The following is a 15,344-nucleotide window of genomic DNA, read 5'->3' as shown; positions in this document are numbered from 1 at the left end:
CAAAGCGTGAAAAAGCAAAAAGGCTACGCGTTAAAATAAATAGAACGAATTGAATGCAACTAAATGCTAAAGCAACGTCGTAAGAGACTTGCTGGTTGCACAGCTTGACCGACCATCAGTGCGTACGTCAGTCGCGCTTGTCATATGTATGGAAATTCATAAAACCGTTCATAGCTAGACCGACCATACGCACGCGTATTGTCATGCGCATTAGTGTCATAGTCATACAATTGTTGATGCGTATCGTCAGGACCGACGGTACGCACTGACGGTCGGTCAAGCTCTGCAACCAGCCTTAGCTAAAAGTATAAGTAACAGGTGGTTTAAAAGCATTTCGTGGTCAAATTGTATTTATTTCCTTTCCTTTGCAGGTTCTAGAAACGTCGATTGAAGAGCGATAGTGTTCGTTTAAAATTGACGCGTTGTATGATAATTTATTTTTTATGATCTAAGAATAATTGGATAATAATTATTATTAAGTAACTTAAATAAAATTTCGATTTAACTTAAAATAAAATTTGTATTTATTTGTATAGTGTTTTATAAACATTTATAATGTAATTCTATAATGATGTAAAAGCAATGGCTTTGCAATCAATAATAGGATAAACCAATAGATTAACTCGAATACTAATGATAGTCTTTTCGAAATGAATTTTGGCATATAAGTAAATAGATACAATATGATTTGTACTTTTTTAACCGACTTCAAAAAAAGGAGGAGGTTATCAATTCGGCCGGTATATTTTTTTTATGTATGTACACCGATTACTCCGAGGTTTCTGAACCGATTTACGTGATTATTTTTTTGTTCGATGCGGGATGGTGTCGAATTGGTCCCATAAAAATTTTATTCGGATAGGCCCAGTAGTTTTTATTTTATGAGCATTTTTGTCTGTATTTCTAAATGTTGCAAGTGCAAGTTTGAAGTCGGTTGTTTTTAACGCAGTTATCATTTGTTATACGTACACGTTGTTTTCCAAAAAAATATTTTGTTATTCATTTTCCTCATTTATAAAATGTTGTTTTTATTGCAAAAAAAAAAATATTAATAGTTACAGTTATATAACCATAGTTAAATCTTAAATTATGTGTATAAAACCTATAGTGACTGGTTTTTCATAATAATACTTAGTCATTTAATATACCTAATTGATTTACAAGGAAAATGTAACTTAACCCGACTGTAATATATTTACCTGGGAATTTGATGGTATAAATCTGGTTCCCTTATGACAATAAAAATTTGCCATAAGTTCGGAAGTAATAGATTTTTGTTTAATACTTAAAAAATATTAAACTTCCTCTTGTTTCCAATATCTTCACAGAAAAATATATAAAATTACCTTTGTAGTTAATTTTGCAACCAAATGAAAAACAACATGAGCAAAAAATATTAATAAAATTATTGCCATACTATAAGTATCTACTTAATTGTAGAGACAAAAATAAAAAAAAACCTTTTCCTTCTTTAATTTTTGAATTAATTTTCATCAAAGTTATTTTATATTTCGAATGTAAGTATATAATTGAGTTCATTTTAGAAAATGTATAAAACAACAATTAAAAATCTTATATATGAAAATTTTTACTGAAATGTTCGATAAGACATTTTGTGAGACGAAGCCCCAAAAGGGTTCATGACTAGATATTAATAAAAAATATAAAAATAACTTTCTTTAAACGCCGAGAAACCATACATTTAATTTAATTGCTATTTATCAATTTCTATCATAATTTCAATAACAGTAATTTGAGACAGATGAATGATTATGTAAATTAAGATAAAATTTTATCGATACGAGTATAATTATTAATATCTAATAACTAACGATTGCTGCTATTATCTGTAATTAATATTAGCCTTGGAAATATAATAAAGTATATTGTTGTCTAAAAGTTAATTATGCATAGGTATATAATATTTATGTGTGTTTTTAATTAAAGAGCAAAAGACCATTCGCTTGTGTGATGTTAGTTACATAAGTTGTAATAATATTATATTTTTGTTTTATTTTACAAAGAGGATATTTAAATAAATATTTTCCATGGTTCATACTGTTTTTATGGTTACGTAAACAAATTTCTTTGGTAAAACGGAGCATCAGAAATGTATCATGAACATCTTAAAAAGAAATAACTTCAATAATTAATTAGTAACTATTTATTAGTTCCTTGATAATATGTTGCGTAGTAAATTAATTGAAAAATCAATCAACTATAAAATTAAGTATATTTTAGTGGTTCAATCACAATTAATACATAATGAATAATAATTAAAATAATAACTTGAATTAATACACATTACACAACTTCTTTATTAGATACCAAACGGCTGATTTAATTTTTATATTTTTTTTTTTATAAAAAGCATTTACCTAATTAACAATTTTAAAATACTTACAAAGGACAATGTCATTCTCTCCGCACTTAATGTAAGTATCTCGTTATTTCAGCAAATTTTCTACGTCTATACTTTTCCCGTAACTTGCTGCATTGTTGGCGAAATTTTCCGAATTTTCCGCAACACGTGCCGCCGCTGAAAACTTTGAACTTTGCCGAAACTTCGTCCAAATTATATCGCCTTTACGTTAACACACTACCTTCCGATGAACCGTCTAACGCGCGAATAAACAAATCGTATCAAATGTATTTGTTATAATTAAAAAGTTATTAGTATCACTTTTCTCACTGCGAACGCGCGTAAAAGTTTCTATGAAAGTTGCGTTAGATACCGCGGAGTAAGGAGAACACGGGCACTATCAGCGAAGCGTTCATATTTTTTATTTTTTTATTTATTTATCAAAGAACGGCACACATACAGCCGCGCGCTGAGTTGCACAGCGCGGAATGAAAGCGCGTCATCAGTTTAAAAAATCAACCCCTTTAGTGGTGGCTTGAAAAAATGCGGCCCGGTGGGTGGAGGGCGGTCGCCCGAAATCCTTGCCAAAGCGATCGCCATCGGCTCGACTTGTCACTTGTCGAATAAGCATAATAATTAGACTTTTCGATTAGCATTTCAGTTTTATTTAATTTTTTGAGCTTTCGCTCGCGATGCACGAAACTTGTTATAAGTTCTGCGACTCTCGTGGGAGATAAAGTTGTATTTTATGTGTTTGCGAAATGCGATTTTAGTTGTTAATTTTTTTGTAGATATTAGTGATCTGTAAACGTAATAAATTTATAATGAAGATTAATTTTATGAATTCGTACAGCCAATTTTCAATTTGTCTGGGTTTAGCGTATTCGATTAATTAAATATAATGATCGTGGAAAGATTCCGGACTAGATGTTACCATGGAACGGTAACAATAACATAAATTCGAAGAAATTTTAACAGTCCATTTTTGTTATAAATTTTATTTTTCTTATAAATAGCTTTCGTATATTATGTTGCAAATCTGGCCCCTTTAGAAATAGGTTGTTGTGTTGACAGCTTTTGGTAGTGGAGACTATACCTAGTATAAATTTATGTGAGGATTTAATAGTAGATACTTTTAAATATTATGTTTCAGAATTTTTAGTTGTTAGTTTAGATACTTTTGAAATTGCAATGCCATTTGCGACATTCACTTTTTTACAAGAGTGTAAGGTTCGTGTGGTTCGGGTGGTAAGTGAGGTTCGTGTGGTTGACTTTTTATCAAAGTGAAGCTGACCGACGAAGTAATATAAATACCTATGAGTTAGACACATAAAACTCGCATTGAATATTTATGCCCCGAATGAAAAATGAGAAGGTAGCTGACCGAAGCGGACAAACGGACCAGCAGAAAAATTATCACCAGCAAATAACATTCGAAATAATCAGCGGTACACGAAAAAATCAGTAATTATTCAGATGAAGTTGGACGAACGAAGGGGGTATGGGGGCAAAGGCCGGCCAAAATAAAAACGGCGTTGCGTAGGGGCGACACCCCCCGCCCCTCGCCTCTACAAATGTTATCTAACTGCGTTCGCTCCGTGCCGCGGCGCCGCTTCGGCCGGAATTAGCGCGCCCGAACCGTCGAATTTTCAATTTGTACTCCATTTTTTTCTCGGATAGTTGGTCCTAATGGAAAAGGCTCGCCGATCACGGATTCCATCTGAAGCGCGCAGAGCGCTAGAGCGCCTCGATTCTGCGAGTACATTACGCGTCATTATTTGGCCGCAAAGTGGGTATTATCGGGCGCGGGCACACACGCATACTTGTCCGCGCGGATGTGTGTGTAGATTTTTACTCATTAATTTTAAAACGCTCCGGATTTTTTTCAGGGCGGGTGCTAGGGGGTACGTGGGGGGTTAAAATTGGCGATGGCCGCCGGGCGGGGTGTCACCGGCGGGGGTTATTAAATAGATTGGTCCGCGGCCGAACGGAGCCGCCGATCTGCACTTGTACTCGCGTCATTAACGGGTTGAGAAGCGATTTTAAATCGTGAAATAACAGCCTGTTACAGGAAAAGTTGAGCGAGGCTTATCGGTCCCTCGTCGTCGTATTCTACAAGCTTAATTGCATTAAAATGTCTAAGTGTGTTATTGTTAGGCGTTCTGGGCTCGTTATCAGTTAATTGTCTTGCAGTGTCAAGTGCGAGTTGAGACGTCCGGCGTCGCCGCGCAGGCCGCGGCCGATCGCCTCTCCTGCGAAACACAATCCGATACACACACGCATAAGCGTTTTTTTAAACTGACCGTTCGACAGGGTGACCGGGAGGCGGTTGGGGAGAGGAATTGTGAAAAATACTCGAAAAAAAGGCGAAATTGTAGCAGATATATAATTAAAGTCGGACGTACAGTAACAGTGTATGGCGATGTATTATGCAGTCGGGAGCTCCGGTGTCGCGCACTCGATTCGTGTACGAAACGACAACGGATGAGAAAAATTAATTGAAACACAGATGACGTAATATTTAGGATTCGTGTGTATTTCTATAACTGAATGAATGATAAAATATCTCGGTGAATAAAAATAAATCTAATTAGCACGCAATTAAGTCTCTCTTTAATTATGTTTCATATTTTATCGAATTCAAGTGCAGCAACTATAAATCATAATTAGCATGCGAGAAAAAAATTGATAAATCAGGTTAAGTGCGATTTCGATTTTTCAGTTATATTTAAAGCGTATAGAATGTTATAATGTGTGCTGATTATGATTTTTTAGTTTTATTTATGATTCCGATTATAAGGCAGTAACACACGGAGCGCACGGCCCATCCGCATGTATGCATTACACCTAAATTCTTAAATCATGTGAATCGACGCGTGAAATGTCATATTGGGGAACTTTTGAAGCCGGTGTATCATCGTCACCGCTATTTTGTATTGTTTGCGCCGGGTTTAAATACATTTACTTGTAACTATCAATTTTTATTGAATTGTTTGACTTTGTTTTATGATTTTAAAACTATGAGCTTTGTTAGATGAAGTGGTTTGCGTATGCTATTTACTAATACCAATAAATAAATGTTGTATTGGATCATAGTAGTATATTGATATTATAAAAAACTAAAAAGCAAAAAATTTTGCGGATTTGGATGACAACAATATATCATACAATTCAAGCTCACATAATAATTAAACATAAAATTATTTTTGGATTAATACACTGAGGTCTTGAAAGCTTTCTTCATATAAAATTAAAGAATAAATCTCTCCTTAACTTATTATTTTTGTAAACCAAAATATTGTATCATGACAGACTTTTTGTTTTTAATAAACAAACTTTTTAAAAATCTGTCATATCGAATTAAATGATAGAACACAATAACATCTCCACTACAAACCATCTCACGAAGTTAACAAAATATAAAAGCACTTCCATAATCAAAGGGTGGTAACAACGACAGATGTTTTAGGGTGGCCTGCATTTGCCATTGATTCAAAATAAAATTCAATAATAACTTTTCATTTATTTCGTAATTTCCCATCAATTACCTACCGTTTATCGGCCGGTAAATCGATTACAGGGGACTGATCAGCGTAGATTTTTGTTTACCCTCTAATGTGACTAACTCTCTTTACCCGTATATTCGGAAATTGGAGGACTGATTAGATATTGGATATAATAGCTATCATTCCTCTGGCTTAATGCGTTCCAGTGACGCAGTTTCGGGGGAAAAGTGGCTGAAAACTGACGATTTGCATCATACTTATTTAATTTTGTACGAGAAATATAAAATGATAAATATAATAAAGATATTATGCAATGAAATAAAACTTTTGTAAACTAAACTAATTTTGACTTGTGGTTGCTTGTGCCGCATATAAAATTCCGTCGAACTTATTTTTAAAAGGAAACATTTTTATTTGCATACAGACTTTTGGATTTATTTAAATAAATTTTAGTACTTTCAGAATGTTTAGTTCTATAATTACTTTAATACCTACAATAAATATCTTCTATTATATAAGCAAACTTGAAAACGCTTGAAAATGGTTACATTTGCGTGAATGATCACACAAAAATATTCAAATATGTACTTTAAAAGCTCTAAGCATTGTGTTAACACTCTAACAGTGGAGGTCAATCGCAATACAAAATTTAAATTCCAATTATCAACTACTTATGTCAACGAGTACGCATAAATGTAATTATCGAGGTCACTCAACATTGCGCCCGCGCACGGTGGGGTTCCGGCACGAGTACATAATTCACTCAATTGCATAGAATAGTTGAGTACGTTTAATTTTAAATTTAAATCGAATTAGGGTAACGCAATTATCGAACTATAAGGGCTGTATTGATTTTGGGAATCGGTTGGCAGATTACTTTTTAAAAATAAACCCGAGTGTATGCCCTCATTTTGGTCAAGTAGTAAATATATTTTAATAAAGTAATAAATTATTTATTTAAAGATCAATTTTTCTATATAATGATATGTTCCCGTGACTCTACGTGTTTTAAATTCTTTCAATTAAATAACTATTGAATGTTTTCTTGTTTGTTATTTTATTAAACTTACCTACATCAGTGTGCCAGAATCCATCTATATATTTGTCAATGAAACAATCACTCATATACTCAGATCAGGCAAATAGAGTTCCAAACAGCGTGTCTATCGAACTCCAAACTATTACAACCGAAAAATCTGAACGGAATTCTTGTGGTTTAACGCAAAAAACGTTTCAAATATTCGGTGGAGAGTCTACGTGCGTACCGTATATAGATAGATTCGAAAACGTTCGTTGAATGTTTGTCTTATAAAAGAATCCCCTTATATTAATTTGACCGCGCACAAAGCGCGCCCGTTCAATCGACATCCCTCGAAGCCTGCAGTAGTTTTTCAAATATGCAATTTACTGATTTAAAAAAACAAAAAACAGCGTGGGTTGGGTCGCCCGGTCGGACCATGGAAAATGGCGTAAAAAAGAAAGTAAAAAAGCATTGAAAATAGTAGGCGTAGGTCCGGTAAGTAGCTTCGGGTGTGATGACCGCCCCCTGGATAATTTGTTACGTGCATTTGTACTGATGCTATTATACTCGCGTTTTCATGTATGTTTGTTTTCAGTCTTTAATGGACATCTGAAGTAATTGAAATTATCCAATCCTTTATTTAACGATCCAGTTTTTGTAGCTTGAATTTGAAAGCATTTTGTTTTTAGGATGGAATCGCTATCGTATATGACTGCTAATTTTTACCGAAAAACTTTGACAAAGTCTTTTTATCTTTTTAGCGAGAGGCTTTTTATCTTTTTAAGATAGATAAGTAAAGATAAGAAAAGATAAAAAGCCTCTCGCGAACTAATGAAGCAAAGTTTAAATCAAATACTCAATAATTCTAGACATCCCCTTGAGAGTATAAGCTTCAAGTTTCGTATAGAATAAATAACCACTTTAATCAGACACTAATAACTTTTTTATTTTTCATGGAGTTATTAATTTTTAAGTATCTTATGAATTATGTACATGTTTACGAAGGCCTACGAAGGCATATACAGACATTGACTGCAACAGGGCGATAACGATTTTTTGCAATTAGAGCTGTTCATATTACTTTTTTCTCTAAAATAGTCAAGTTCATTTGTATATTTAATACAATTATACACTTTATTACCGTGACAATTATTAAAAACAAAAACAAATCACATAAGAACCTAAAACATTAATTAGAGACAAAGAAAACACACCATAACGACAAATTATAAACATATCAAACACACAATTTGCGTATTCAAATAATACATTTACTTCGATAAATAACACGTGGTATTAAAAAAACGTAAGCCACAATTAGTAGCGACTTTCGCAATTAAAATAATGACTGTCACACCTATCGTACAATTATGTGGAAAATTCTGTTTTTACTTATACGAATTAGGGATAATCAAAAAAACTTAATGCATGGTAATGATAGGTAATGATGGTGCTTTAATACGGTCTCCTGATACAATATAATAATTCTTCTAATCACGTATTCTGAGTTATGAATCCGGTGTTATGAGTTTTTATCATTGTAGATCATTGTGCGCGTTATTACCTAGGAAAAGGAAAAATCATAAGTGATTATTCTTTTGTTTTTCGATGTGCGATGTTTATATTTAGGCAGTTTAAAATGCTTTAATATTGATGTAATCATAATCAACTTTGTTAAAAAATAATCAGTTAAGTATAAATTTCTAAGTTTTTTTCTTCTTTCTTCTTCTTCATGATGCAACGTCAAATCAACATTCAATAATGCGTAATTCTTTTATCAAATCATAATATATCACTGAGATTCGTAGAGCTAAACCACAGCTTAACATCTTCATTTTATATTAACCTATAAACACTAACAGCCGCTTAATTTACTGTAAACTTAACAATGAAAGTACAATTCCGAAGTGTCCCGTAAAATAATTGAACAAAATCCACTCCAAGTATTCGCAGACTGCGTCCAACAAACATTCACATCGAACATTGGAAATAACTAAAAGCACGCCATCAACTAAGTTATTTCATTATACACTAACTTGCAGTGTCGTAATAGTGTCTGAGTAGAGGGCCGGACTGAGCCATTAAGGAAGGGAAATTAGTGCATTATTGACTGATTTCCCTTTTCAACTAGCTGATAGACGGTTCGCGCCGGCTTTTCGATTTAAAACACGGCTGGATGTTTACTGCATTAGCGTTCATCGATTTGTTTTCATAGTTCCATTTATGTAGGCTAATTTTGAAAATATTTTCGATTCTTATGTGTTCCTGTGGTGTTCTTATTAGAAGGTAGGTAAGACGTTTTCGTCACTATTATCATGATGGATGCAATGTTACGTAACACTGCAAGATAGAATATGTCGCCAGGCAAAACAAAACGTGAATCACAAAATTACATAATAGGCAAGTAATATTAATTATTCCGTTTCATGTTTTAACATTTTTAAACATGGCCATTATAAATGGTGTAACAACAATATATTATATTCACACTTAATGCGTACAGTTTTAGATAGTATTATAACAATAAATACAATAAAATCCGTAATTACAAGCGTTTTGAATTTTGAACAATAGCTAGTCAATCGAATCGAAATCGCGCGGGCACCCTCGCGACAAGCCTCCTAGTAGCTCCAATTAGTTTTTATGGCACGCTTCATTACCATCCTGTGTTAATTATTATTGTGCTGACGAATGCCTTTCTCACTCGACAACCTAATTAGAACATGCCTGGTTTTTTCCCTTTCGCTTCCTTGTCAGCAAATATGAGGGGTGTTAAATGTATGCTTTTTATGAGCGCGCGGCGAGTCGTCGGTTACGTTTATTTGTTCTGTGGAGGTGAGCGCGGGAAAAATAAAATGCATTATCTATGATGTTGATACTAACTCAAATACGATGGAGCGATATTGCGATTGTAAATAGTGTTTTACAATTGCCTATTGCCGTAAGCAAATGTGGGTTAATGTTAATAAAAGCTTGAGTTGGTCAATAGATAACTTATCTGTCATTATAAAAAATTGTAACCCTATATTTTAAAATTGTAGAACATTTCTGATCATCTTTTTTAAAGATTTAAAAGGATAACGTAATGCGTTATATACGAATAATTTATTATAGTTAAGTCTTAGTAATCGAGAGAAATTGGTGATATTAAAACTATAGGTAAATTTATAAAGAATAGAAAAATTGAGATATTAAAACTGCTAAATGACGAGTTACTGATTCTTTGTCTTCAACACGCTATTGTGCCTACGCTTCACATCTTGTCATTACTTTTTTACACGAATAATTACTTAATTGCGCGACCATTGTTGTTAAGAAAAAAAAATGTTTCCCGCGCATTCTCAAGTAGTTCTTAATCTGTAACCGAGCCATATGCGTTCGGTACCTCTTAATAAGCGAAACCATAAATTCACCCACTAATTGGTGCGATTAGAAATTTTAATTATTTTATTGATTTCTTTTGTAATTTTATCGAACTCTTTATAGCCGAATTCGTTTTCTGTTTAATAGTTAGTTGAAATTGATTGTTGGCGTGTTATTCTTTGATTTCACCAATTACAAATTTTTCATCGTACATTAAGAATGTTATTAATATTATGGGAGTCGAAATTATGGACAATTATAGATTATGCTTAAATTTTATTCTTAGTATTTTGTTAGGAATCTATAATTGATTCCATTATTATATTTTTGTTTTTGTTTTTAGCCTACACATTCAATGCTTGCAAACGTTAAAATGCTGTTTTATCTTTTCTAATTAAGGAATGAGGAATAAAATTAAATAACCTAAAATTAGCAACACGTATTTACTTCAACAGGTTCTGTTGCTAAACGTGGTACCTATATGTATTGTGTTTGCCTATTTCCAATATGTAGGTTTAACATGCGTCAGAAATGCTGAAAAAAATTTGTCAAATACAAATCCTTTTTCTTAGATTTCCTTCATACAATCTCCTGAATTTCATGCCATTTCTTAATAACATTAGCAAGTAGAGACATAGAACACAGGTGGAGTCGACCAAAAAAACATCTTTAACGTAGGTATACTTTAAAGATTTTTTTAATGGTGAAAACAACCATAAAATACCCAATTTTCTACTGACTTAGAGTAGCACATTGCAATCTGACTACTGCAGCTACAACAGCACACTTTCCAACTTCGCAATTATCAGCAATTGCTAAATGCTACTGCGATATGCATGACGAAGCGAGGTCTAAGGGACCCACTTTTTACTTTAATTATAGTCTATAGACCCGTTATATACAGGTAAATTTTATTTTTCTTTACGCTACCTATCTAAGAAACTTATTTTCATTCGTAATATTAAGCTTATTTCGCATGCAGCTTATTACTGAAGATATTCCACATACCTAGTATAATTTCACTCGTGTGTCAGATTCAGCCAGAACAGAAGAACTTCTCCTGTTCTGGCTGAATCAAATTTATACAATATCATGATCTCTGAAAATATATCATTTCTTTTCTAACCATCTCCGTGTTTGTTCTATACGAATGTCGTATATACTTCAACTCTGAAAATACATATATCTACTTATTACAATTATTTTATAGAGAGCCTCTACATAAAAAGTAAAAACATACCTAGGTAATACATTTACGCCGTGTTATAGTTAAAAGATATACCTACCTATGCAATACCATCTTACAAACTAATCCTAATTGAACTTAAATTATATTGACCTATAATCTGACATTTTCCAAATAACTGTATCTATTAGGACCGTATATTGTACTTTGCGCTTTAATATAGGTATTAAATATACATTTCCTGTACTCATAGTGTTAACAAAAAAATAAGTAAACTACTTATACAAATGAGCAATAATGAATAAATAAGTAGATCAACGTAGTGTTAGCATTAATAAATCCCATAATATCAATCATGAATACCACAACGATATAATGATCTTAAAATAATGTAATGACGCTGTCGGCCTTTTAGTCACCACCGAAATTTGATCCGCAGTTTAACAATTATCACCCTTGTTGCTATTTTAATAAGATTTATATCGAATTCATTGTACACTGGTCTCGGTTACATGAGATCATGGTTGCCATTTGATTTATTCGTTTTAACCGTCTTGACCCACATTCGCGTATTGCCTTTAATTGTTAATAAGCATAATTAAAACGCGTGTTAAACATATATAAACGGTAAATGAAATGGGCTTTTATTATAGCCTTGGATTTGATGTTTTATAATATTTAAAGAAAATTACTAAAATGCGGGGATTTTTAATAGCAAATAGTAGGTATGCAGAGGTTTTATTATAACAGCAATCCCTTAAAATGCATCGAAGAAGAGAATGGAGACGAGCTTCTAATAGCCGTGGTATTTGGGTCGATCGTCCCAATTTGCAATAAATGTGTAGCTTTTCGTTATATAAATTTATTTCAGTGTCCAATATTGCTCTAGATAAACAAGATATGAATTTTAAATAGTTAATCCTTTTCCGATATATTCACCATTATTTCTGACGAACGTTTTCAGGTAGATTTAACTGGAAACAACGACATAATATTAGATCTAAATAATTATGTCAGTTTACGAACGCAACTGTCTTTATAACGTCGAAATAAAAAATAAATATTATTGAATGTATAGGTAATATTATTTGATTTACAAGCTCAAAATCATTCATCAATATAATAAAAAAACGTAATTTCACAGCAAATGATAATTAGGTAAAAAATTATGCATAATGTTTATAAATTATCACACAAATTAAAAATCAATGTATTATTTATATCTGACCTTCGTTCAAGGCATCAATTAATTTAAACAATCAACAATTATGGCATTCAAATCGCAAATTATGTTTTAGAGTTACGTATGAGATATTTTATATAATTTTAGATCCGGCATTTATTTATTTATTTATTTATTCAAAAACACACACTAACATTACAGTTTCCCAATAATAATAATATTCGTTCATATAAAAACCATTTACAAAATAATATAGAAATAATGTCATATCTATTAGAATCTAGAACTATATTGATGATAAATTAACGTACAATTTATATATTTATTTATGTACTATAGCTTCCGCCCGCGACTCCGTCCGCGCGGAAAAATTAAGAAAAATTAAGATTTATTTTTTTTCTACGTATTTTTCCGGGATAAAAAGTATTCTATTTTATGCCCAGGATAATAAGGTATAATTATACCAAGTTTCATCGAAATCGAACCGTTAGTTTTCACGTGATGCCTTCACATACAGACAGACATACAGACAGACAGACAGACAAAAAATTTTTTAATCACATATTTGGGTTTGGTATCGATCCAGTAACACCCCCTGCTATTTATTTTTTCAATATTTTCAATGTACAGAATTGACCCTTCTACAGATTTATTATATAAGTATGTATAGATATGGTGAAATTTAAAAGAAATTATTTGTTTCATAAAAGTATGTTGATGGAAGTAAGTAAAAACAGTAATCTGAATAACCAATTAACCCTATAATTTATTACCAATTTTAAAGCCCAAAAGAAGATTAATAATATCGAAGAGTATTTTTTAATAAAAACAAAATATTTTTAACAGGAAGACGAAAAATACAATAACAAGACTAAAGGTAGGTACACAGCATGCGGAAAACATATCCACAATAATAATTTATCTAATTACTTTAAAATTATCACAATAGGCACATAATTACTGATTTAATAGAACAGGAAAATAAACTACCAAACAAACTATATATTAAACTTACATTACTACTGTAATAATGAGTAATTGTACTAAAATATTATTCGAAAACTCATCAAATAATAGAATACAAATGAGACAACAATTTCATTAAGAGCTAGAAATGGTGTAACTACATTAATAAAAAAAATAAATTTATTACGTTTTTTTTAATTTCCGATAACTGCGGAATCTCAAGTATTGTCGACACACTCTTAACCACTTAATAATATATCTATTAAGTTTCGTAATAGCCATACATAATCGAAGTGATAATTAGACATATGATCATTATGTGGGAAGTTTTATAATTATTTTTATAATTAACTCTTGTGACGCGAGGTTATACATAGTTTTAATTACTTTCTCGCTAGAATTATTTTTATAGAAATAACAAGGAAAATGTAAAACTAACATACCGATTTTGCTACTTATCGTATGCTTTACTGTCATATGATAAAATCGTGATAAGTAAATACTTCATATTACTTCTGTAATCTGTGTAAATATCTTCAGAATTCAGAACCATAAATAGGATTGAGATTATAAAGTTGAGTACTAATGTAGACGAGAGAAATCAAATAATTATCGTATTTGGAAAGTTTTTATAAAATGGGTACTATAGCTATGTGACAACTATATTATTATCATTGAAAAATTCTGTGAATGTGTTTACAGTTCAGAACTGCTAAAAATTTCAGGACATGTTCAGCACCGATTGTTAAATTTAAATGTTTACCTCCTAGTATATATAACCTGTAGCACATTGTACATGGTAATGCATATTTAGCCAAAATTAAATAAAAATTTAGCAAAAATAAGGCCAAGTATAGACTCTTGAATAAATAAGTCCATCGGCAGCCCGCTCGCTTCACATACATTATAGGCTAATTACGTCTCGATTATGATCGCGTCGCGACATTGCATATTTCATAGCGCGCATTGTTCTAGCGCGAGTGTAAGCTAGACATAATGTTGTCGCCTTCGGTAGTAGGCTTTTGTATTGTTTAGAAATTTTGGAGCTCTAATAACGGATATTAATAATTTTTGAGTTGAACATGTTTAATTTGAAAACGTTTTTCTCTATTATTTATATAGTAAGTTATAACGGCATTTTTCAAAAAGTTAATTTGAAACGAATCACCGCAAGATCGCTAATATTCAATAAACATAGATAATATCAAGCAACAAAACCAACATCATAATGACCTTAATAGCAAACGAAGCTTAATAATTCTTAGTATTCACACACATTTACACACACATCGGCGCAAGCCTAATTATACATCATTACTAATTGTACAATACAACGACTAAGAAGTATTCGTCTATTAATGACAAAAGCAATTAGGGTGCACACACACATGCACGCAGGCCACGTGTTGGATTGCCGCTGCTTAGGTGTGCGGTAAGATGTATTTATGTATGTGTGTTGATTAATGAAATGAATTCTTAAGGTCGTAAAAAGTATGCAATGATTTGTATGGCGCTTGCTTCGTGACAGTGAATTAATTAGAATGCTGCTAGCGCATGTATTTTTCAGAGATGGCTTTGTAAGAAAATTATCTATCAATACATTTGGGAGTCAAATGATTTGTGAATAAATTGAATGTCGTGATATTTATACTTTATAGTGTGGTTATTTTTTTTTTAGATATTCATATTTAAACACTACGACATAAATAAGTTATTATTAAGTATAGGTATACTACGATGTTTTTCTATAATATGTA

General features: G+C 31.9%; 1 protein-coding gene across 7 annotated transcripts in view; it reads right to left on the bottom strand.

Annotated features, from left to right (window-relative positions):
• Positions 1-15,344, bottom strand: part of LOC123696120 (POU domain, class 6, transcription factor 2) — a 113,303-nt gene that overhangs the window by 30,940 nt on the left and 67,019 nt on the right. Inside the window, exon 1 of one of the 7 annotated variants that reach the window (XM_045642146.1) lies at positions 2,405-2,622. The exons of the other annotated variants lie outside the window; for them this stretch is intronic. Coding sequence (XP_045498102.1) covers positions 2,405-2,419 — 15 coding nt within the window. The 5' untranslated portion in view covers positions 2,420-2,622. Of the gene's footprint in view, positions 1-2,404; positions 2,623-15,344 lie in introns of those variants that run through there. 7 annotated transcript variants of the gene reach the window in all.

The sequence above is a fragment of the Colias croceus genome, chromosome 12, assembly GCF_905220415.1.
Source record: "Colias croceus chromosome 12, ilColCroc2.1".
Taxonomy (NCBI): Eukaryota; Metazoa; Arthropoda; class Insecta; order Lepidoptera; family Pieridae; genus Colias; species Colias croceus.
Note: the sequence above shows the minus strand (reverse complement) of the source record. Positions and strands in the feature narration are given on the sequence as shown.